This window comes from Myxine glutinosa, chromosome 1, assembly GCF_964187855.1.
Source record: "Myxine glutinosa chromosome 1, kmMyxGlut1.1, whole genome shotgun sequence".
Taxonomy (NCBI): Eukaryota; Metazoa; Chordata; class Myxini; order Myxiniformes; family Myxinidae; genus Myxine; species Myxine glutinosa.
The window spans coordinates 225697957-225722956 of record NC_136261.1 but is presented as its reverse complement, the minus strand read 5'-3'; the positions used below and the strand labels follow the sequence as shown (position 1 = coordinate 225722956).

The 25000-nt window shown below is 46.3% G+C and overlaps 1 protein-coding gene across 2 annotated transcripts in view; it reads left to right on the top strand.

Annotated features, from left to right (window-relative positions):
• LOC137412669 (S-formylglutathione hydrolase-like) overlaps positions 1-14781 on the top strand; it is a 37907-nt gene extending 23126 nt beyond the window's left edge. Inside the window, exons 3-5 of one of the 2 annotated variants that reach the window (XM_078784457.1) lie at positions 8158-8246; positions 13666-13764; positions 14578-14781. In XM_078784457.1, the coding sequence (XP_078640583.1) occupies positions 8158-8246; positions 13666-13764; positions 14578-14717 (328 nt within the window). In that variant the 3' untranslated portion in view covers positions 14718-14781. The remainder of the gene's footprint in view (positions 1-8157; positions 8247-13665; positions 13765-14577) is intronic. The other variant, XM_078784450.1, reaches the window with a different exon arrangement.
• The last annotated feature ends 10219 nt before the right edge of the window (positions 14782-25000 follow it).

Sequence of the window (25000 nt, the reverse complement as noted above, 5' to 3'; positions counted from 1 at the left end):
GTTTATTATTATTTACACACATAAGCAAAAAGAAAGCAGTCACGTTTATTTACAGGGGACATGAGACGCAGGTGACACAGTGAAAATTACTCGCTTATACAGACTTAGTTACTACCCAGGACAGAACAAACAAAGACGACTCACATGGGGAATTGCAGAGTGGATTGGCTGGAAGGAGGTGTGTGGTTGGAGGGGGCGGATGGCACGGAGCTGGCTGGAGCTTGATCCCGCACGGGACGTCGGGCTGGACCTCGACGGCCGCTGATGCCACCGATCCTGTCGTGTGCGCGGGATCACGGGTCGGATCACGGTCGGAGCCGACGCGCTGGTGGGGGGTCTGGCGTGACGGGTTCTCTCCTCTCTCTTTCTTTTGTCCAACCACTCTTTCTCCACTGACAACTCAACGCAACCAACGCAACCACTCAACGCAACCACTGACCACCCCTGACGACCAACTCAGCTCTTGTCATGGACCTCTCATTTCAGACTCATCTCCTTGTCTCAGTAAAAGCGCATCTCTTGTGGGGGCGTCTCTCATCGGTTATATATAGCCCCACCCTTGAACCTTTGCGAACCTCCCCGATCGCTCTTCCTCCGCCCTCTCAAACCAAACCCCTCGTGCTTGGTTGGTTGTTCGGGGCCGGGCCATTCCTCCCCTCTCTGACGATGTGGGGACCCGCCTTTCTTCCCCAACCCTGCCTCGTGGCCAATGGTGGTTGAAGAAAACCGCCCAAAATGCAGTTGGCCATTGAAATGAAATGAAAGGGGATCTACTCTTATTTCACTTGGTGCAATGGAGTATTTCAATTAATGGGAGACACAGCCTTACCCTAAAACACATAATAAGATATAAGCTACTGAACAAGGGTTTTATCGTGTCCTGCAATGTGGTGTTTATGGAATAACTACCGAGACGCCCTTTGACCTTTACACTACGGAGGGATTTACAAGGAATCATTACATTTTACAGAGGGTGATATTTACAACAATTTACTATACAATAACAAAAAAAAAAAAACATTCTCATATCCACAACACTGCACCCTCCTTCTCTTAGGCACGTCCCGGGCCTACAATTTAAATTTAGTGTGACACGTAGGTGTAGTTCCCTCTACTTTTAACCTGACCCTGAGTGCGACAGTTTTAAAACATAAATAAATGTGTCCCGCTGCTCCATTGCACCCTGCCTAACAGACACGCCCACAGTTAACCGAATTGTCTTCAAACTAAACATTGACGGTGGGGAGCATTATTTACACTTGACGCTACTTTTATTTACAAGACTAACCCAGGACCTGTAATTGTTCTTTCTGGGGGGAGACAGTCTGCTCTGCATCGACGCACCATGAAAGCACCCAAAAACGCACCAATACACCCCCAAGCACCAATCGGTGCAGTCATCACTGTTCATTTTCATGAATAATCAAAATAAACCAACAACCCCTAACCCTGCAGGTGATCTCTTGCTCTTCGGCTCCCTCTGCTGGCTATTATTATTTCTTCCAGTTGTTGTCATTTTCTTTGCTGGCGGCCTAATTGTATTAAAACTTGCACCCAACGTGTCCTTTTTATTTATTTATGGCCCACCAGGCCGACTACGTGTGGTTCACCTGTGGGGCATCGGTGCCCTGTGGCCAAGGTCCGCCAGCAAGATTTCGGGCCCTCATGGCCGGTTCCAGCAGAGGGGCCATGCCCCATCCCATGGGGTCCATAAGTGGTGCTCGGCCACTGACATGTGGTCCATAATGTGGTGCATCGATGCAGACAGCTGGTTCTGGGAGTTTCGGGCGCACAATGGCCGACTCACGCACGCTCCCCTCGGCGCCCAATGGCGCATCATGTGGGAGACAAAAGGGGGAAGACAAATGAGCGAGGGGTAAGGTCACAAGGGTACACATCAATAAGGCAATGCAAGGCGAAATGCGTACGGAGGGCGAAGTGAGAAAGCTCGTCCCTACCGTACGTCACCCCCCTGTCACCTACACTACCCTTGCCCTTACCCCATATGTACAAAATCTACACATTACAAATTCGTCACTACTGTCACGTCTTCCCCATATTTCCCCTACACCAAATTCGTCACCACAATCCCTCCATCCAAAATTTGCCATCACCCAATTCATCATCAATCCTCATAAGGAGGAAGAGATGGAACACAAGCACAATGTCACACCCACGTCATGATGCGTCTCACAATCCAAAACATTTGCATCAAAAATAATTAAAACCACCTGGCATGGTGTGGAGGTACGTCATCTCAGGTGAGTGCATGTAGATGGTGCGAGGAGACTTCCTAATCCTAACTATCCTCTAAATGACTTTAACACACTTTACGCTACCCGGGGTCTTTCCCTGCCAATCCATTGGCCAACTTACACAATGGGTTCTAAAAACCAATTCCCATTGATCAAACTGTGGTGCTTCTCAATTTGGGGTCCCACTCCCCCGATTCATCTCCCGGTGCCCTTGCACAATTTCTGGGCTGGGGCGTGTAGCTCTCCCAGCAGGTCTACCCACCTGCACACCTCCACCACTGCAGTTGCCACCCGAGCTTACCTAGCTCCTCACCCTAACCTAACTAACTGGGGAAGGCCCCTCCTGGCTCTGTCACCCCACTCGGTGCCCTCTGGCACTGGGCTACCCGGGTCCGTCCTCCGGATCCTCGGGCCCCATCCACAACAACTCTAACGGCTCCCAGAGCCCACCTGCGGCCTCACCTGGCCGACATCCTCACAGTGGTGGAGTGCCCAAACCAACTACACACACTAACAGGCTACACGCCCAGCCATTTCCACAACACTAATGCACCCATCCAATCACCATTCTTCCACCCGCACCACAGATGCCAATATCCAACCACAATTTACCTATACCCTCTACCTAACACTTACACTACCCTCCCCGGGTATTCGTGATGGGGGTCCACTCTTCCCCCATTCACACCTTCGCACCATCCACTCCACTCCATAGTTTCCACCATACTCACTCCACGACCATCCATTCCAATACTCCATATATCCCATACCATTTATTCCAATACTCCATATATTCCACACTCCATGTATTCCATACACCTGTTGGTGCACACCTGTGCACTCACACCTGGTGCCACCTGCACCCTCCTTCCTTCCTGGACCATTTGGTCAACACCACACGCATCACCATCACCATCACTCCAACACTGCTCAATACACTTGAATACACCTCCAACACTCACACGGCATCATCTGAACTACCTGTTGCCCTGCTAACTTAGTGCTCCCCGTCTTCCCTTTAAACTAAGCACATACCACGTCATTATCATCCACTCTCATCTACCTGAGTCCCCACTACAGGTATCTGTCACTACCTAACCTTAACGTCACCTAAGGTCATCTCTCTAGATCCCTACACACGATATATCCTAACCCACCCGGGCTAGTTTTCACTGCCATCAACCCCATAAAACTAGTGCTCCTTTGCCCCCCTCTGTGAGGGATGACAGAGTTGCCATCCCACCACATCGGGGACGTTCCACTACCAATTTTGCTCACCAAATTTCAGCCAATCAAAAATTTGCCAATCACTCTACCAATCCTCTGCCAATCATCACTCTGCCAATCCTTTGCCAATCATCAAATTTTGTTTTTCTAATTTCGGGTCCAGACCACTATCCTCATCATCACAGTCTACTTACTAATGCCTCTCGGTGCGCCAATTCACGTCTACAGCCCGGCTTCGTAAAGCCGAGCAATGAATGCGGGTTGTTTGGTGCCGGCGGCTGGATGCGTCCGGCACTCGGTGAAGGGAAGGGGGTTTACTCGGGCCGATATCCCACGCACCACCTCGGCATGGAGCCATCCAATGTCCCGATCTCGACCTGCCGGAACGCCTCAACAAAAAGGGGTCGCCATGACGACCCTTCCTATCGGGCTGCCCGCTCCGCCTAGTGGAGCACGGACGCGGCCGTTCAAAGCGAGGCACAGCGTGGACCACGTACGGCGGTCCTTTCGAACCCGCCGTGGTTCGGATCCCCGCTGGTCCTCGCGGCACGCGAAGTTGCCCGACGCGCACCGAGGGCCCGATTCGGCTATAAGTCGCTCTAACCGCTAACCCGGTTACCGTCGATGCCTCACCTGCATGCTTGCACCCCGCAGCCCGTTCCTTGCTCATACATCCAGCTGTTCCCATGCTCCTCGTCATTGCACCTTCTCTTCCACACCCAGGTACACTCATTCCGCTCACAGACTTGGTCACACACCTGACCACCGAACACCTTGGCACACATTCGTCGCTCGCACACCTCACCAACACACCTCTTCGCGCCCCCTCCTCGGTCACCTCCTCGGTGACAATCACAGGTGTGCTCTCACTCGCACACCCAACCACGTGCCTCACTACCAATTCCAGCGTGCATTCCCACACACGCTCTACCATTCCAGGTGTGCTTCCTTTCTCACCTGTCACAACCAACTCACGCTCTGTGTCACTCTAACTACTCTCACCTCCACTCTTGACAGCGCACTCACCCTTACTCTCGACAGCGCACTCTTTGCTCATGCACCTGTCCGTTACACACCTTTCTCGCGCACACTCTTGTGCACACTCTCCCGTTACTTCCGCCGTAACACTCACCACAGGCGTGCATTCTCCCTTACTCTTGACAGCGCACTCTTTCCCCATGCACCTGCCCGTTACACACCTTTCTCGCGCATCCTCTCACGCACACTCTCCCGTTACACCCTCTGTAACACTCCTCACTACGCGCTTCCATGTGCTCCCTCGCACACGCGCTACGACCGACTCACTCTCGACAGCACACTCACTCCTTGGCGCGCACTTTTTCCTCACACACCCCAGAGTCGGACATTCTCGCACACCTCCTCCTTCGCACACTGTACCTGTCGCACACTTCACCAACGGCCTCTCACGAACACCCGGATCCAAATCAATCCCCAAGCCGACTGAAGCTCCCCTCACATCATATACATTTCCTCGTATATCGCCACTCACCTTGGCACCTCGTCTCCGCACCTCCTTCGCCACCTGCAAACTCTTTATTTGGGTAGTGAGCACACCATTATGAGTTGAGCACCGACCATGTACATATTCCATCACCTCCTCCTGTATTTCTCTCTTAGTTTCTGTCCGTCTCTTATTAATTTCACTCACCTCTTATTCCACTTCCTCTAATTTTTGCTTCACTTCTTTTATTTCCCGGTGCGTCTCCTCAAGTTCGTCCTCTAAGGCTATCTTGACCGTCTCTATGTGCGTCCTCACCTGCCGGTCCTTCGTCTCCATTACCTCTGTCACCTCTTCCAACCTCATTGTCAGTCCCTCACGTACCATCTGACATTGCCTCTGTGTCGCTATCAAGTCCTTTTTTATGTCGTTTTGTGTCGCTTTTAAACCTCCTAGTACCGCAGTGTTCCTTTGAACCTGCTCCGTTAGTTCTTTTTGTCCCTCCGTCAGCTGTTCCACCTCCTCCGTCAGGTCCTCTATTCCCCCTGTAACTTTGCCGTCCCATTTCTCACCTCTTTCTCTATACGCTTTTCACCTCGCTTTACCTCCTCGCGTACCCCCGAGACCTCCTCACTCACACCTCGTCGTATCTCCTCTTTCATCTCCTCCATCTCTTTTGTAGATGCCACCCTCATCTGTCCCAATTCATCCCTCTGAGCATCCAATTTACTTTCGAACCCGATTTTCACCTCCTCTATCTGGTTCCCCATCTGTTCGATTTCCCGGGCGGATTGCTCCCCTATTTCCCGCAATTTGTCTTCCATCCTATTTTCTAACCCCATTAACCCATTTTTCACCCCCTCTAACTGATTCTCCTGGGCAGCCATTCTATTTTCCACCCCCGTTAACCCATTCTTTACCTCTTTTATCCCGTTGTCTAACCCCTCAAATTTAGCTTCTAGCCGTTCCCCCATTTCTCCCATTTTGCCCCCCATTTCGCCCCCCATTTTGCCCATTTTGCCCCCCAATTCGTCCCTCATTGCCCCCATTTGCTCACTCTGAGCCCTCGCTTCGTTCCTTATTTGCTCACCCATTTTGGCTTCCAATCTGTCCATAAGGGCCCCCATTTGTAACATAAAAAGGTCCGAATCCCCCAGCGGCGCTGCTACGGTCACGGGCGCGGCTAGATTTGGTGCCGCTGTAACCGCTTGCGCAAAGGCGCCATTTTGCGCGCCTGAAACCTCGTGCGCGAGAGCGCCATTTTGTGCACCTGATACCCCCTCAACCACATCCTCCATATACATTTCCCCGAGGTCCTGGGTCGATTCCACCCCGTCTATCTCTCCCACCGGCATCCCGTCGCCTTGACCAGCCATGGCGCGATTTCAAAATTCGGGTTTTGCTTTACAACACAAATTTTCAGCAGCTCGTAATTTTGAGCGCGTTAAGCGCGCTTCGGGCCTCGTATCTCACTCCCCGACACCAATTTGTTACGGTCCGCGGATTAGATGTTATTTTACCGAGCGGAGGTATAACCGTGGCCGAACAGTTGTTCCCCACTAAACCCGATTCACCCAACGTTGGCCGTATCGCGCCATAGCTACTCAATCGGGAAAACTCTAAAGCGACCGAATGCAAAGAGGAAGAAGACGTACAGAAGAGTAACTGGGTTTATTATTATTTACACACATAAGCAAAAAGAAAGCAGTCACGTTTATTTACAGGGGACATGAGACGCAGGTGACACAGTGAAAATTACTAGCTTATACAGACTTAGTTACTACCCAGGACAGAACAAACAAAGACGACTCACACGGGGAATTGCAGAGTGGATTGGCTGGAAGGAGGTGTGTGGCTGGAGGGGGAGGACGGCACGGAGCTGGCTGGAGCTTGATCCCGCACGGGACGTAGGGCTGGACCTCGACGGCCGCTGATGCCACCGATCCTGTCGTGTGCGCGGGATAACGGTCGGAGCCGACGCGCTGGTGGGGGGTCTGGCGTGACGGGTTCTCTCCTCTCTCTTTCTTTTGTCCAACCACTCTTTCTCCACCGACAACTCAACGCAACCACTCAACGCAACCACTGACCACCCCTGACGACCAACTCAGCTCTTGTCATGGACCTCTCTTTTCAGACTCATCTCCTTGTCTCAGTAAAAGCGCATCTCTTGTGGGGGCGTCTCTCATGGGTTATATATAGCCCCACCCTTGAACCTTTGCGAACCTCCCCGATCGCTCTTCCTCCGCCCTCTCAAACCAAACCCCTTGTGCTTGGTTGGTTGTTCGGGGCCGGGCCACTCCTCCCCTCTCTGACGAGGTGGGGACCCGCCTTTCTTCCCCAACCCTGCCTCGTGGCCAATGGTGGTTGAAGAAAACCGCCCAAAATGCAGTTGGCCATTGAAATGAAATGAAATGAAAGGGGATCTACTCTTATTTCACTTGGTGCAATGGAGTATTTCAATTAATGGGAGACACAGCCTTACCCTAAAAGACATAATAAGATATAAGCTACTGAACAAGGGTTTTATCGTGTCCTGCAATGTGGTGTTTATGGAATAACTACCGAGACGCCCTTTGACCTTTACACTACGGAGGTATTTACAAGGAATCATTACATTTTACAGAGGGTGATATTTACAGCAATTTACTATACAATAACAAAAAAAACAAACCATTCTCATATCCACAATATATATATATATATATATATATATATATATATATATATATATACATACATACATACATATATACATACATACATACACACACACACACACACACACACACACACACACATATACATATTCCACCATTGAGAGATTAGGGCCAAAAACACTATATAGCACGACATCGCAAAACGTTGTGGACTGATACAGACGACACTTGGTGGACATGTTGGGTGTGTTTCAAGGAAGAATCAATTCGTTTTTGGTAAAGATCCGAATCTGGATGAGGAATTTCTCCATACACCTCCTCCCACTTTTTTCATCTTACGTTTCCTTCTTTGGTTTGAATGTGTAATACAGATGATCAATAAAGCTCCTTGTATTGCGATTATACATACTTTGTGAGCTTCAGTTCAATATAGACCAAAATTTAAAAAACAATTCCTGGGAAGCATTTGAATGTTTAATTTTTTTGGGTGTCTTGAGTTTACGAAACATGAACACGAAGCCTTTAAACCAACTCCGCTCCCACCCTCCACCTCCCCCAGCATGCAGCTGGGCTGTAAGATGAAGTTTGGAATTTATTTGCCACCAAAGGCCGAGCAACAGAAATGTCCCATTCTTTACTGGCTTTCAGGTACTCTTTCAATTTCCTTTTTATTTTCTGAATGTAGATTCATATGTTCATATTCAGAACATAACATGAGTTTAGCATCTTGAATGAACACACAAACACACCACTTTTATGGTAGAGGTGTCGGATCACTAAGAACAATGTACTTGGAAAAATATGTGAGGGGAAAGCTGAGGAGATATTAATTGTTTTTGGTTCCTCAAGAAGCAGTGTGGCCTTTTTTTTTTTGTATACAAGATCGAGGCTCGTGAAAGAGCTAACATTAATCACACCAAAAGTCAAACCGACACGTAAAACATAAAATAAGGGGAGCGGTAGACAAGATGGGGAGAGAGGGGGAAGACACAAACACAACATTTGAGAGAAGGGACATCGAGAGAACTGTGGGAGGGAGAGGGCTTGGGGGGGAGGTTGGAGAGGTATAAAGCATATGGACACTGCAAGGACTTCCAGGAAAGAAGTTGGAATTTCAAAAAAGTGGATCTGGGGTGAATTAGCGGGGGTAGAAAAGATCAAGGTTTTGGATGGGGGAAGATAAGAGATGGTGGTGAACAGCTGTTTGAAAGACCTGGAGAGAGGAGTGGGATTGAAGTGAGTGGGGGAGTTTGTTCCAGAGGCGGGAGAAAAGAGGAATGAAGGAGGGAAGGTGAGCAGAGAGACTAGATTTTGGCAGTTTAACCATAAGAGGGTTGTTGGCAGATATTGTGCGACCTAAAGGAATATTTGGGGGACAGAGCCCAGAGAGAGCTGGGGGGGCTAGGCCGGAGAGGAGTCAGTAGAAGACAGAAAGACCACCAACCTGCATGCGGTGAGTGAGTGAAAGGCCCTCGGAGTTAGCTTCATCGCAGGACATTCCAATGATTCTGAAAGCTTTGGTTTCAACAACGTGAAGCCGAGCTAGGTGTGAGACAGGAGCACCGGCCCAGAGGGGACAACAGTATTCCATTGAGCTGCGGATGAAAGCCTTGTATGTGGTGAGGAGCTCAGGTGTGCCAAGGAAGGACTTCGCACGATGGAGGATGCCCAGTCGGCGACTGGCATTGGAGGCCAGCTTGGAAATGTGGTTTTCTAGGAAAGATCATGGCAGATAGTGAGACCCAAAAGCTTGAGCCACAGAACTTCTTGGAGAGGATTGTTGAGAAAGTACTCTCTCTCATGCTCTCTCTCATGCACAGATTTATCCCATCTCGTCTTCAGTTGTCATACCCTTCCTCCCGTCCATGGTACATGGAATCTTGTGGTGAGGCTGTTGCCCAGAAACAACTTGCTTTCGTCTCCTGGAAAGCAAATCCAACGGAAGGAAATCTCATTTCCTTTCACAAAGCCCGAAACAAGTGTGTGTCCACCCTCAGGAGAGCCAGGAAACAATATCTCTCCGTTCTCAAGACCGAACTCTCTTCTCTGTCTCCCTCTTCCAAATCCTGGTGGCGTCTGGTCAAATCTGTTTCTGGTGTTTGTTCCCCCTCCATCCCCTCCCTCACCTCAAACGGCTACACGGCTGACTCCGCACGTGAAAAAGCTGAATGCCTCAATGCAACAACCGGTCCTGACGGCATCAGCCCACGGGTCCTAAAATCATGTGCTTCCGCTCTTTCACTCCCTCTTTCTGTTCTCTTCGCCCTCTCTTTTGCTCAAGGTCATCTGCCATCTGCTTGGAAATCAGCCAACATCACCGCTTTGCACAAAAAAGGTGCAAAAACAGATCCCAGCAACTACAGACCAATCAGCCTTCTCCCAATTATCAGCAAAGTCATGGAATCCATCATTGCTTCAGATATGAAATCTTTCCTCTTCTCCAATGGCTTGATCTCTGATCATCAATTTGGTTTCAGACCTGGTCACTCTACTCTGGACATGCTGCTTCTGCTTTCTCAACAATGGATGGAGGTCCTCAACGCCAAACAGGAAATTAGAGCTGTCTCCCTTGACATTTCACGTGCCTTCGATACGGTCTGGCACCCTGCTCTGCTCACCAAACTCTCCTCCTTTGGTATCCATGGAAATCTCCACGCATGGCTGGCGGACTTCCTCTCTGGTCGTAGTCAACGTGTGGCCCTGAATGGGTTTCTCTCATCTCCTCTTCCTGTTCAGGCTGGAGTTCCCCAAGGTAGTGTTCTGGGCCCTGTGCTTTTTCTGGTCTTCATCAATGATCTCTCTGACTCTCTTGAAAATCCTCTCTATCTCTTTGCTGACGACTCTACTCTCTGTCGCTCCATTCCTCATCCCTCAGATCGGCAGTCTGCAGCCTCCTCACTCTCTGCAGACCTGGACAAAATCACAGACTGGGCAAACAAATGGAACATGTCTTTCAATCCTGATAAATCTCACACTCTTACGATGTCTCTCCGAAAAGACCGACTGGAAAACCCTCCCATCCACTTTCTGAATAATCCTCTCCAAGAAGTTCAGTCACTCAAGCTTTTGGGTCTCACTATTTGCCATGATCTTTCCTGGGAAAACCACATTTCAAATCTGACCTCCAAAGCCAGTCGCCGACTGGGCATCCTCCGTCATGCGAAGTCCTTCCTTGGCACACCTGAGCTCCTCACCACATACAAGGCTTTCATCCGCAGCTCTATGGAATACTCCTCTCCCCTCTGGTCTGGTGCTCCTGCCTCACACCTAGCCCGTCTTCACGCTGTTAAAACCAAAGCGTTCAGAATCATTGGAATCTCCCGCGATGAAGCTAACTCCAAGGGCCTTTCACTCATTCACCGCAGGCAGGTTGGTGGTCTTTCCGTCTTCTACCGACTCCTCTCTGGCCTTGCCCCCCCAGCCCTCTCTGGGCTCTGTCCCCCAAATATTCCTACAGGTCGCACAAGAACTGCCTGCAACCCTCTCATGGTTAAACTGCCAAAATCAAGACTTTCTGCTCACCTTCACTCCTTCATTCCTCTTTTCTCCCACCTCTGGAACAAACTCCCTCCCTCTCTTCAATCCCACTCCACCCTCCAGGTCTTTAAAACAGCTGTTCACCACCATCTCTTATGCTCCCCCATCCAAAACCTTGATCTTTTCTACCCCCGCTAATTTCGGTCCCCTTGTGTTTTATACCTCCCCTCCCCCTCCCCCCCCCCCTTCCCACGCCTCCTGCCCCCAAGCCCTCTCCCTCCCACACTTCTCCCTGCTCTCAAATGTTGTGGTTGTGTGCTTCCCCTTCTCTCCCCATCTTGTCTTCCGCTCCCTCTGTTTGTATATTTTGTTTGTCTGGTTGATTTGTTTGTGAAATAAATGTTAGCTCTTTCACGAGCCTCGATTCAGTATACAAAAAAAAAAAAAAAAAAAAAAAAAATCTGTGTTTGCCTCTAAATCTTGTCCCAAACCCATCCCTCTCTGTACCCACCATACCCAGTCGTACCCAGCTGCTCCTGGACTCTGTGTCCTTTCCTCCTGACAAGGTGGAAAAGTTTCTGTCAACCCTCGACTCTGATTCTGTAACTGGACCTGACGGCATCAGCCCACGGGTCCTAAAATCCTGTTCTTCTGCTCTTTCACTCCCTCTCTCTCTGTTCTCTTCACCCTCTCTTTTGCTCAAGGTCATCTGCCATCTGCTTGGAAATCAGCCAACATCACCGCTTTGCACAAAAAAGGTGCAAAAACAGATCCTAGCAACTACAGACCAATCAGCCTTCTCCCAATTATCAGCAAAGTCATGGAATCCATCATTGCTTCAGATATGAAATCTTTCCTCTTCTCCAATGGCTTGATCTCTGATCATCAATTTGGTTTCAGACCTGGTCACTCTACTCTGGACATGCTGCTTCTGCTTTCTCAACAATGGATGGAGGTCCTCAATGTCAAACAGGAAATTAGAGCCGTCTCCCTTGACATATCACGTGCCTTCGATACGGTCTGGCACCCCGCTCTGCTCACCAAACACTCCTTTGGTATCCATGGAAATCTCCACGCGGTATCCATGGAAATCTCCACGCATGGCTGGCAGACTTCCTCTCTAGTTGTAGTCAACGTGTGGCCCTGAATGGGTTTCTCTCATCTCCTCTTCCTGTTCAGGCTGGAGTTCCCCAAGGCAGTGTTCTGGGCCCTGTGCTTTTTCTGGTCTTCATCAATGATCTCTGACTCTCTTGAAAATCCCCTCTATCTCTTTGCTGATGACTCTACTCTCTGTCGCTCCATTCCTCATCCCCCAGATCGGCAGTCTGCAGCCTCCTCACTCTCTGCAGACCTGGACAAAATCACAGACTGGGCAAACAAGTGGAACATGTCTTTCAATCCTGACAAATCTCACACTCTTACGATGTCTCTCCGAAAAGACCGACTGGACAACCCTCCCATCCACTTTCTGAATAATCCTCTCCAAGAAGTTCTGTTACTCAAGCTTTTGGGTCTCACTATCTGCCATGATCTTTCCTGGGAAAACCACATTTCAAATATGGCCTCCAAAGCCAGTCGCCGACTGGGCATCCTCCGTCATGCAAGGTCCTTCCTTGGCACACCTGAGCTCCTCACCACATACAAGGCTTTCATCCGCAGCTCAATGGAATACTGCTCTCCCATCTGGGCTGGTGCTCCTGCCTCACACCTAGCTCGTCTTCACGCTGTTGAAACCAAAGCGTTCAGAATCATTGGAATCTCCCGCGATGAAGCTAACTCCAAGGGCCTTTCACTCACTCACCGCAGGCAGGTGGGTGGTCTTTCCGTCTTCTACCGACTCCTCTCTGGCCTTGCTCCCCCCAGCTCTCTCTGGGCTCTGTCCCCCAAATATTCCTACAGGTCGCACAAGATCTGCCTGCAACCCTCTTATGGTGAAACTGCCAAAATCAAGACTCTCTGCTCACCTTCACTCCTTCATTCCTCTTTTCTCCCGCCTCTGGAACAAACTCCCTCAATCTTTTCAATCCCACTCCACCCTCCAGGTCTTTAAAACAGCTGTTCACCACCATCTCTTATCTTCCCCCATCCAAAACCTTGATCTTTTCTACCCCCGCTAATTTCACCCCAAATCCACTTTTTTGAAATACCAACTTCTGTCCTGGAAGTCCTTGGTGTCCTTGTGTTTTATACTTCTCCCACCCCCCCCCCCCCCCTTTCCCATGCCTCCTCCCCCCAAGCCCTCTCCCTCCCACACATCTCCCTGCTCTCAAATGTTGTGTTTGTGTGCTTCCCCTTCTTTCCCCATCTTGTCCTCCGCTCCCTCTTTTTATATATTTTGTTTGTCTGGTTGATTTGTTTGTGAAATAAATGTTAGCTCTTTCACGAGCCTCGATTCAGTGTACAAAAACAAAAAAAACGTAGATGGGAGGGTTGTCCAGTCAGTCTTCTCAGAGAGACATCGTTAGAGTGTGAGATCCTTTCACTTTTTTGCATATTTTTGCATATCCTTTCACAAATCGTCTTAATTTCTGCATGTTGTGTGACTTAAAGATTATGCTGCTCTTTCTTGCATCACATCCTCTTTCCCAAGGCCTGACTTGCACCGAACAGAATTTTGTGGCCAAAGCTGGTGCACAGAAATTTGCATCAGAGTTGGGAATCATCGTCGTAGCTCCAGACACAAGTCCAAGTGGGTTAAGACAAGATTATTATTTTTTCGTTCTTTCTTTGCAGAAAATGCATTGTTGCTGTGAAACGTTGATGGAAACAAATATTCAGGTGAAGAGTTGAGGGAAGTTAAAACTGTTGACCGATGATTGTGGTCCGATTATTTTCATACGTTGGATTACTCACTTGGTTTCAGTGACGTAGTTAGTGATGCATCATCTGCTAATCTTTACCGATCGTGATGCATCATCTGCTAATCTTTACCGATCGTGATGCATCATCTGCTGAATTGCTTGGCACCCGCCCAAGAGCTGGAGCACAGCAGTGCCCTGTATGTGAAATGCGTCAATGCCAACGTGATTGTGGCAGCTAGCTCATGTTTGTGAGGGATGCGCAACGTAACCTTGTTGATATGTTCTCCGGAAAGCTTAATACATCCTGTGTCTGTCTCGATGAGTCAAAACAAACTCGATACCAGTGATTGCATAAACTTTTTCCAATCGTGAGTAACCGAATCAAAGCAATAAAGTTTGTGTTCATCAGCTATCAACACGAGCAGCACCGATACGTCGCAGCACGCCCGAGTGATTGCGAGTACTCTGCGGCAAAAATCGCTGCAAATCCTGATGAACTGGATGTTAGGTTAATGGAGCAAATGCACGATGAGCCAACCATCAGGTGACAACAGTCACCAGTTTAACTTCACCTTTAGAGAGAAAGGTGATGCTAACTATAATGGACAATGACAGATTTTCATCAGTGTTTAGCATATCGATTTGGATTACGTAGTGAATCCCTTTGGGGGACACCGAGTTCAAGTGGTATTTTTGTGCAGGGGGCTGTGGTGTACCTGGCGAGGATGAGGCCTGGGATTTGGGTACAGGTGCTGGCTTCTATGTGGATGCAACACAGGAGCCCTGGAGCAAGCACTACCGCATGTATTCCTACGTAACTGCAGAAGTGAGACAATTGTGATAACTGAGTTATTGATTGCTTGCGTGAAAATGGATTTGCAAAAGATGTATTGAATTGTGTTTTTTTTTTTAGCTGGAAATGTGGCCATTTGTCATTACACCTTGATCCAAGAGAATGATTTGTTTGTGCATCCCAGATGGGGTTGGACCAACTGTTGCTTTCATTGGTTAATGGGAAAAAGGAGTAGTTGATTCAATGTTTGCAGCTTATTATGGTTTTAAAAATAATGCAATCCCTGAAGGTGTCTTGTCCGTGTACCTGGCGAGGTACATATATAAAACAGCGTACATAAACACATACAAGCACATATTCATATTCTGTTTATATTTATATAAATACACTGCCTACATTTGTTCATGACATATATATATATATACACATATATATATATATATATATACACATATATATATATATATACGTATGTATATATATATATATATACGTATATATATATATATATATATATATATATATATATATATATATATACGTATATATATATATATATACGTATATATATATACGTATATATATATATATATACGTATATATATATATATATACGTATATATATATATATATATACGTATATATATATATATATACGTATATATATATATATACGTATATATATATATATATATATATATATATATATATATATATATATATATATATATATATATATATATAATAATAATAATAATAATAATTCATTTATTTTGTATAGCGCTTTTCCAGAAGCCCAAAGGCGCTTTGACAGAGTGGAAAACATAATGCATAACAATACATGAAAACAACAATTGCAAAAAGACAAGAATCAAGAAAACAAACAGCAGCGATATACGGCATATATATAAGACAAGAATCAAAAAGACAAGACAAGAATCAATAGGGAAATATTTAAAGCAAAAGGAGGGAGAAGGAGAAGAGATAGTCAGGGGTTAAATGCTGTGGGTTGAATGTTGAATGCAGCGTTGAACAGGTGGGTCTTTAGTGATGTTTTGAATGTGGTGAGTGAGGAGGAGTCTCTGATGGTGTGAGGTAGTGAGTTCCAGAGGGTGGGAGCAGCGATGGAGAAGGCCCTGTCCCCCCAGGATCTGAATTTGGTCCGGATGGAGGGGGTCAGGAGGTTGGTACCAGCAGAGCGGAGGTTGCGGGTGGGAGTGTGTCTGGAGAGGAGGTCAGCCAGGTAGGATGGGGCCAGGTTATGGAGGGCTTTGTATGTCAAGAGGAGGATTTTGTACTGGATTCTCTGGGGGATGGGGAGCCAGTGAAGCTTGTAAAGGACGGGGGTGATGTGGTCACGGGTCCGGGAATGAGTGAGTAGACGGGCAGCGGAGTTCTGAATGTATTGGAGTTTATTGGTGATTTTTGAGGGTGAACCATAGAGGAGGCTATTGCAGTAGTCCAGACGGGAGGTGATGAAGGCGTGGATGAGGGTTTCTGCAGCCGTGGAGGAGAGGGATGAGCGGAGACGGGCAATGTTTTTCAGGTGAAAGAAGGCTGACTTTGTGATCTGTTTAGTGTATTTGTCGAAGGAAAGGGCTTGGTCAAAGATGACGCCAAGATTCCGGATGTGAGGGGAGGTGGATACTGGGATACCGTCGATGTTGAGGGCAAAGTTATGGGTGGATTTTGTGAGCGTTTTTGGGCCAATGATGATTATTTCAGATTTATCACAGTTAAGCTTGAGGAAGTTGATTTGAAGCCAGGATTTTATTTCAGTGATGCAGTTTGTCAGGATAGAGTGGGTGTCGGTGGAGACGGACTTGGTGGAGATGAAAAGCTGGATGTCATCAGCGAAGCAGTGGAATTGGAGACCATGACGGCGGATTAAGTGACCGAGCGGGGACAGGTAAAGGATGAAGAGGAGGGGGCCAAGAACTGAACCTTGGGGGACACCTTGGGGGAGGGGAGCAGTGGGGGATTTGCAGTTATTGATGGAGATGAACTGGCATCTGTCAGAGAGGTATGATTTAATCCAAGAGAGGGCAGTGCCGGTGACGTTAAAGGTGGATTCAAGTCGGGTGAGGAGGATAGTGTGATCGATGGTGTCAAAGGCAGCGCTGAGGTCGAGGAGGACGAGAATGTTGAGGTTGCCAGCGTCAGAGGAGAGGAGAAGGTCGTTGGTGATTTTGAGGAGAGCAGTTTCAGTACTGTGGTTGGAGCGGAATCCGGATTGGAATGTTTCATACAAGTTATTGGCAGAGAGATGATGTTTGAGTTGAGTGGCTACAGCGCGTTCCAAAACTTTTGACAGAAAGGGTAGGTTGGAGATGGGTCTGAAGTTGTTGAGGGTGTCAGGGTTTAGACCAGGTTTTTTTAGAATGGGGGTAACAGCAGCAATTTTGAGGGAAGGTGGGACGATGCCTGTAGACAGGGAGGAGTTTATTGTTGCAATGATAAGTGGAGAGAGAGCAGGGAGGGAGGCTTTGACAAAGCTGGAGGGGATGGGGTCAAGAGTGCAGGTGGCAGTTTTCATTCCTATGAGGAGTTCAGAGAGGTCAGTAGGAGAGATTGGGGAGAACCGAGACAGGGGATGGCAGGACAAGGGGGGGCAGGTGGTTGGAGGGGGAGCGGGTGCGGCGGTGGTCAAGCTGTTGTAGATGTTGTCAATTTTGCGTTGGAAGAAAGAGAGGAAGGAGATGCAGTTGTCTACTGTGAATGACTGGGTGGTGGTGTTCAGGGGGCGGAGGAGTTTGTTTATTGTCGAGAAGAGTGCTTTTGGGTTTCCGGAGCCAGAGTGGATAATTTGAGAGTAGTAGGCAGAGCGGGCGCGGGAGAGGGCATCTTTGTAGTGTTGTATGTGGTCCTTGTAGGCTTGGGAGTGAACTGTGAGACCCGTTTTATTGCGGAGTCTTTCAAGTTGGCGAGCACGAGTTTTCATCAGGTGGAGTTCAGGGGTAAACCAGGGAGCAGAATGGGTGAAAGAAACTGTTTTGGTTTTTACAGGCGCAAGCTGGTCAAGGCAGGAGGAGAGAGTGTGGTTGTAGTAGTCAGTGAGGTCGGAAGGGGTGTGGAGGTCAATGAAGGGAGAAGTGGACATTTTTTCAGAGAGGGTGGATGAGAATGAGGTAGGTGAAAGAGCGTTTAGCTTACGGAAGTTGATTGTGCGATAATGCCTTGGTGTTGGGGCGGGGATGTTGATGGTCAGAGTGATGGCTAAGTGGTCAGAGAGGGTGAGGTCGGAGCCATAGAGATGGTGCAAATTTAATCCAGTGGAGCAGACAAGGTCCAAAATGTGACCACGGATATGGGTAGGAAAGTCGACATGTTGAGTGAGGTTAAAGCAGGTGAGTAAATCAGTGAAGTCAGTGGTTATTGTGGAGTCAGTGGAGTCCATGTGGATATTGAAATCACCAAGGAGGAGGATTGAGGGGGAGAGGGAACATAGCTGGGTCAGAAAGTAGGAGAAGTCAGACAGGAATGATGGGTGTGGTTTGGGAGGGCGGTAGACGACAGCCATGACTGACTGCGTGTGACCAGAGAGTTTTAAAGCCAGGTGTTCAAATGATGGAGCAGATGAGATGGAGATGAGGTTGGTCTTGATGTCTTGACGGTGGATAACGGCAATTCCACCACCTCGGCCCTCCGAGCGTGGTTTATTGACGTAGGAATATCCACTGGGTGTGGTGAGGTTGAGTGTGTAGTAGTCCAGAGGTTGTTGCCAGGTTTCGGTGAGACAGAGAAAGTCCAGTTTGTTATCCAGGATGTATTCGTTCAGGATGAGGCATTTATTGTTGAGGGACCGGGTGTTGAACAGGGTGAGCTTGATGTTGTTTTGAACAGCAGGGATGAATTCAGGTGATTTAGCCAGGGTTCGTAGGCAAGAGGTGCGATCGTGTGGGTTGCTGTGACCAGGTGCGCTGGGACGAAGAGTGAGAGTGCGCTGAGCCGACCAGAGGACGGGGATGGAGTGACCTGATTGCGAATAAACAAACTTGCGACCGGAGCCACGGTGAATGTACCTGGGTCGTCGGAGGAGTCCATTTGATTTGATGGCAGAGATGCATGATGGGGTGGAGCGGGTATTGAGCAGAAGAAGCCTTGCGGCGGAGTACTTCAGAGCCATGCCAGGCAGGAGCGAAGGGACGAGTACGAGGCCAAGGTCGAGGAGGCAAAGCGGCAAACGCAGCGGCAAACGCAGCGGCAAACGCAGCGGCAAACGACTGCAGCCGCTAATCAAGACCACAGCGGCAAACAAGGCCACAAGGCCACCGGCAAACAAGGCCACGGCCACAAACAACGGGAGCGGGCCTTTCGAATTCCGTATTCCGTACCATCAAAAGCAGATTCCGTTATCCAGCCGGAGAACACGCGGCACGTGCGGGTGTGAAAAGGCAGGACAGGTGTGAGATGTCAGGTCAGAAAGGTAGAAGCGGACCCTGTACATCCATCCAGTCGGAGAAGCGGCGAATATGCAACGCCAGCGTCCTCTCGCAACCGAACCCGGAAGTCAAGTCAAGTCAAGTCATATATATATGTAAAAGGGATGTTTATGAAGAAATTAAGTGAATGAGTTACGGTGAATGAGTTGAGGTGGATTGAATGAGTTGGAACAGTCGTTAATCGTCAAGATTTATGCCATGAGGGAATTTTGTCCAAAGTTTGTATATCCAAAACGACTCACGTCTCAGAATTGTGGTGTGTGATCGATTTGTAATTGATTCGATGTCAGAGATTTGAATATCGTTTCTCGGGTGATTCGGTTGGTTAAAATGTATAGTGTAAGGTAGAGATTTGCCCTCATTGGTGTGAAAGTTACTCATCTCTGACCGTGTATTATTAAAACGTGTCTGGAGTGTGTTCAGTTTTTCCAACATATTGTTTGGTGCACTTTTGACAGGTGATTAGGTACATGACCCAAGTCGATTTACAGTCCATATAGGAGGTTGTTCGATGAATTGCGAAAGATGATGGGAATAGAGCCTGTGATTGATGCTGTGAAGAGGAACAGGCTGAGATGGTTTGGTCATGTGTTGAGGAAGGATGAAAGTGACTGGTTGAGAAGAGTGATGGAAATGAATGTAGAAGGAAGTAGAGGACGGGGAAGACCGAGAAAGACTTGGCTAAAGATGGTGGAAGAAGAAATGCGGGCAAGGGGGTTAACAAGGAGAGATGCAGAAAATAGGGCAAAATGGAGAAGATTGTCATGGGGCCCGCAAGGCTAACCCCCGCTCTAGCAGGGAAAATGGCCTTAAAATGCCTGTTGTTGTTGTTGTTGTTGTTGTTGTTGTTGTTGTTGTTGTTGTATAGGAGGTGATTGGGAATTTTTGTCCGGTGCTGGAACTGCATAATTTGTTTCCTTCTACTAAATGCTTGTGAATAATACATTCGTTTGCTGTGCATTTATGGAATCCTGGAATCTTAGTTTCTTTGTTGTGGGGCTGTGGGTGCTTTGCTTTGGGGTCATTCCATGTCAAATCATCAAAGAATCTGCCGTCATCTCTCAGATTTTTGTAAAACTTTGGGAACCAATTGGGACCCATGAAAAACGGCAAGAACTCAAATATTTTTGCTAACAGCCTCTTAATTAGTGAGATACAGACTAACGAACTTTGGACTAATTAGCGCGACGTCGCGAATTCAAATGGCCATATCTCTAAAAGTATAACACCTTGAGAGCTGGTTTTGGTGTCATTTTAAAGGTATTTTCATGCCCTATGAATTTGTCTGGGCAACATTTTCCTACCTCCAACCACAAAAAAGTTATCACAAAATATAAACTTCAATTGTGAATCCCCAAACAATGTATCCTTCAAATTTCCTCAAATTCATCCCAGAGGTACCTTATGATGTCAAGAAGCTTCCACATAAATTTTGTGATGGGCACTCCAATAGTTTCTGAGATATGAGCAATAATGTACATGTACGTATGGCATATAGGTTCGAAAATCAGCATTTGTAATGTATTATACAATCAATAAGTGAGTTCAAGTACACAGTTTTCACTAACCTGACTTAGGCTTTCAATTTCCTCTTCAATGCAGCAACAGCAGCACTTGTTTCTTTCTTGGAAATACAATATGTCCTTCCAGTTGCAGTGGTTGGTTCAACAGTAGTAAGCACATCCTGGTAGTCAATAGTGAGAGGGTCTGCTGGTTCCGGAAATGTATATGATGGGGATGGTCCATGTGGATGCAGGAACTTAACATCCACCTCATGCCTCTCTGGGGTATGTTCCATGACACATGCAACCCACCAGTGACCATCATAATCCACTGTAACATAACCAGTTATGGCTGAGACATTGTGATCGATCATCCCAGGTGTAAGTTTCAAACTTGATTCAAACTTGATTCAAACTTGTGCTTGAGTTGTTCTATCATCTCCTGTCCTGCATCCTGGAGTTTGTTAGATGGCAATCCTGTCGCGATTTCCAATTTTTTCTTCACAGTGTCACCGATTTTCTTGGTTTTGGATTTCACATATTTATCTGCAGCAAGTCTCTTTTTTGGAATAGGTGATTCTCCAATCAATCCCAAAGACTCATTCAGTGTATTCAGTTCCATTTCAGGAGAATGAAATTCAAACTCCCCTGAACTGCCTGGTATTGGTGATTCACCTCCACCATCATTGTCCTCACTACTGCTAATAGCGCTGCTGGTCACTGGTAATGGTATTTCACTCTGAGTCTCTACCACACCTGGTTGTCTTTTTGCCAGTTTCTTACGACACTGGGTACAGATTTTCTGTGCACTTTGCAGTTTGAGGCTTGGATGAGCGGCTATGGCTTTTTGGCTAACAGCTCTCAAGCCAGACGACTTTGGTTTTTCATGAGCTCCAAAGGGATTGCAGCAGGATTTCTGCTTCAAGATGAACTTTTCCTTGGCAGTCGTCATTTTTCTGCAGCTCCTTCAGAAGTGAACTGCCAATTTCTGTTGGTGGCAGGCCTAAGCATTACACTAAGCCAACTTGGACTTTCCCTGGGGATCTTAGACTGTGAAAGTTGCATCACCTCGAATTACACACATGGGAAATCCCAGTTGGAATTCCCCAGATGAGAATTCCCCTCAGGCCCAGTTGAAAATGAAAGTATATGATACTTCAAAGCAATTGATGGTTGTTCCCTGTGTTCCCTGTCATGGCTAGGTTAGAATGATTGTATAATACATTACAAATGCTGATTTTCGAACCTATATGCCATACTTACATGTACATTATTGCTCATATCTCAGAAACTATTGGAGTGCCCATCACAAAACTTATGTGGAAGCTTCTTGACATCATAAGGTACCTCTGGGATGAATTTGAGGAAATTTGAAGGATACATTTTTTTGGGATTCACGATTGAAGTTTATATTTTGTGATAACTTTTTTGTGATTGGAGGTAGGAAAATGTTGCCCAGACAAATTTATAGGGCATGAAAATACCTTTAAAATGACACCAAAACCAGCTCTCTAGGTGTTATACTTTTAGAGATATGGCCATTTGAATTCGCGACATCGCGCTAATTAGTCCAAAGTTCGTTAACCTATATCTCACTAATTAAGAGGCTGTTAGCAAAAATATTTGAGTTCTAGCTGTTTTTCATGGGTCCCAATTGGTTCCCAAAGTTTTACAAAAATCTGAGAGATGACGGCAGATTCTTTGATGATTTGACATGGAATGCCCCTTTGACGAAAAAGTCCCCGAGTGTCCGACCACGTCGAAATGATGTCAGTGGATGTTGAGGAAATGTGTTCCAGAGTGTTTCTGACTGATGGAGGAGAGGAAGGGCCTTATTCAAAATATTTGACAATTGGGATGAGGTAGGAGAGTAGGTGGTTACCAGTGGGACACGGTTAGTTGGAGGTTTGGTTTTGTAAATCAGAAGGTCTGGTCGAGGTATGCGTTTTGCTCGGTTTATCGCTTCTTTGACAGAGTGAGGGTCATAGTGTCTTGTAATGAAATCGATTCGACAATATTCATGACATATCGATCATCCTGATCAGGTCATCAGGAAGCCCACCACCATATTGATGACGTCCAGTTTATCTGGTCAAAATCCCCCCGTAGTCTCACACAATTCCAAAATGAATTGGATTTGATTCATCTGACCATCAAGTTTACATTCGACAGCTCACAGTCCGAAGTTCACTTTCTGGACACATCACTCACGCTTCAAAATAACAGACTCGAAACGGAACTATACACCAAACCAACAGACACTCACTCTTACCTTCTCCCTTATTCATCTCATCCTAAACATACAATTACAAGCATATACCATACAGTCAAGCACTCAGAGATGCAACTGCTCAACAAAAAAGGCAGAATAAACTTTTCTCTCCCAACTAGAAATAAGAGTGGGCTATAAATGGGTCATTTTTTGTTTTGCTTAGGTGACAGTTTTTTTGTATTACTTTTGACCTATCTCAACATGAAATGACAAAAATTTCGGCCTGGGGTCCAAGAAAACAGTGTGCAGGGCAAAAATCCAAAATGGCCGCCGTTTTCCCTGACAAATCACATTTTTAGCCATAACTTTGTCATTTCTGGGTCTTTTTACTTGGTTGTGGTGTCTAACCCTATGTTTATGGGGTCAGGCAATCTATTTATGCAATTAGAAGTAGTGTCAAACCTTCAGATGTTGAGTTAAGACATATTTTTGCTGTATGTTTTGAGTTAAGACATATCTTTGATGTTTTCGATGTTGAGTAATCATATTTTTATTAAGACATAAGTTATATTGTCTATTTTTATTTCACATTGTCTATTTTTGACACTACAATTTTTGCCCTGTACACTTTTTTTCTTGGACCCCAGGCCGAAAATTTTGTCATTTCATGTTGAGATAGGCCAAATGGAATACAAAAAAACTGTCACTGAAGAAGAATAACAATAAAAGTATTTTTGACCCCCGTATAGCCCACTCTTACGAGAAACACACTTCCGAGATCAGTCAGATCAGTCACTTCGTAGTCAGAGATGAGTAACTTTCACACCAATCAGGGCAAATCTCTACCTTACACTATACATTTTAACCAACCGAATCACCCGAGAAACGATATTCAAATCTCTGACATCGAATCAATTACAAATCGATCACACACCACAATTCTGAGACGTGAGTCGTTTTGGATATACAAACTTTGGACAAAATTCCCTCATGGCATAAATCTTGACGATTAACGACTGTTCCAACTCATTCACCCTAACTCATTCACTTAATTTCTTCATAAACATGCCTTTTACCTTTATATATATATATGTCGTTAACAAATGTAGGCAGTGTATTTATATAAATATAAACAGTATATGAATATGTGCTTGCATGTGTTTATATATGTACGCGTGCACAAACTAAACGTAAAACCACAGCTCACTTTTGTTGAACGCGAGGAGGGTGAGTGAACATTAACGATACTCTGCTTTTTGTATGTATTTTTATTCATATATCAACTTCATATAAACATCTTGTATGCATGCCTGCTGTTCTTGTAGACGAAGAAGAAGACCTGTTGGTTGAAAGCTTATCTGAAAATTAAAGATCAACAGTCTTGAAGCTACATCCGCTACTTATTTAATTTCTTCCGATTATTTATTTAATGCAAATGAGTCACCCTGCTCGTATTGTGGAATTTCTGCTGTTTCTCACAGATATATATAGGCCATGGGCCAGATATGGTCCTCGTGCACCCCCCCCCCCCCCCCCACAACTCTACCACCCCATATATTTTTGAAGCACCAGGGTCCCCTCAACATGAAATCAACTGCTAACAGTAAATAAACTGGTTCTTACTATTTATTTTTCACACATATTTGATGGTACCCTTAAAATATATCTTTTCCGTGTCGTTATGTTCCCTGAGATGGCTGAAAGTGGTCTGAGTTATATAAGTTATATATCATCTGAAAGGTAATTATCTGCTGGTCATTATAAATGGCATATATTTTAAATTTAGTGTTACCATTGGCCTCAAAAATCAAGTCGAACAGCTATACCCCATGTTTCGTTGTCAAACTAACACTGACTAAGATATTCAAACTAATATTTCAAATCCAGCCACACTAGAATTGATTGACATTAATAACAAATGTCTGGACATTCTTCAAATACCAAATGTACCAAATACCAAATACTTTGATACCAAATGTGTATTTTTGTCAATAAAAATCTATCAGATATGACACTTCAAACAGAATGCAGGTATGCCGACAATCGCGATAACTGCACGAAATGATCGCGTTGATAGACATTGTCAGTCATGGAAGGTGCTTTAATTGGAAAGTGAAATATCATTCAATTGCTCATTGTTACTTGACAATATATTATTAAGTCACACTTTACCTC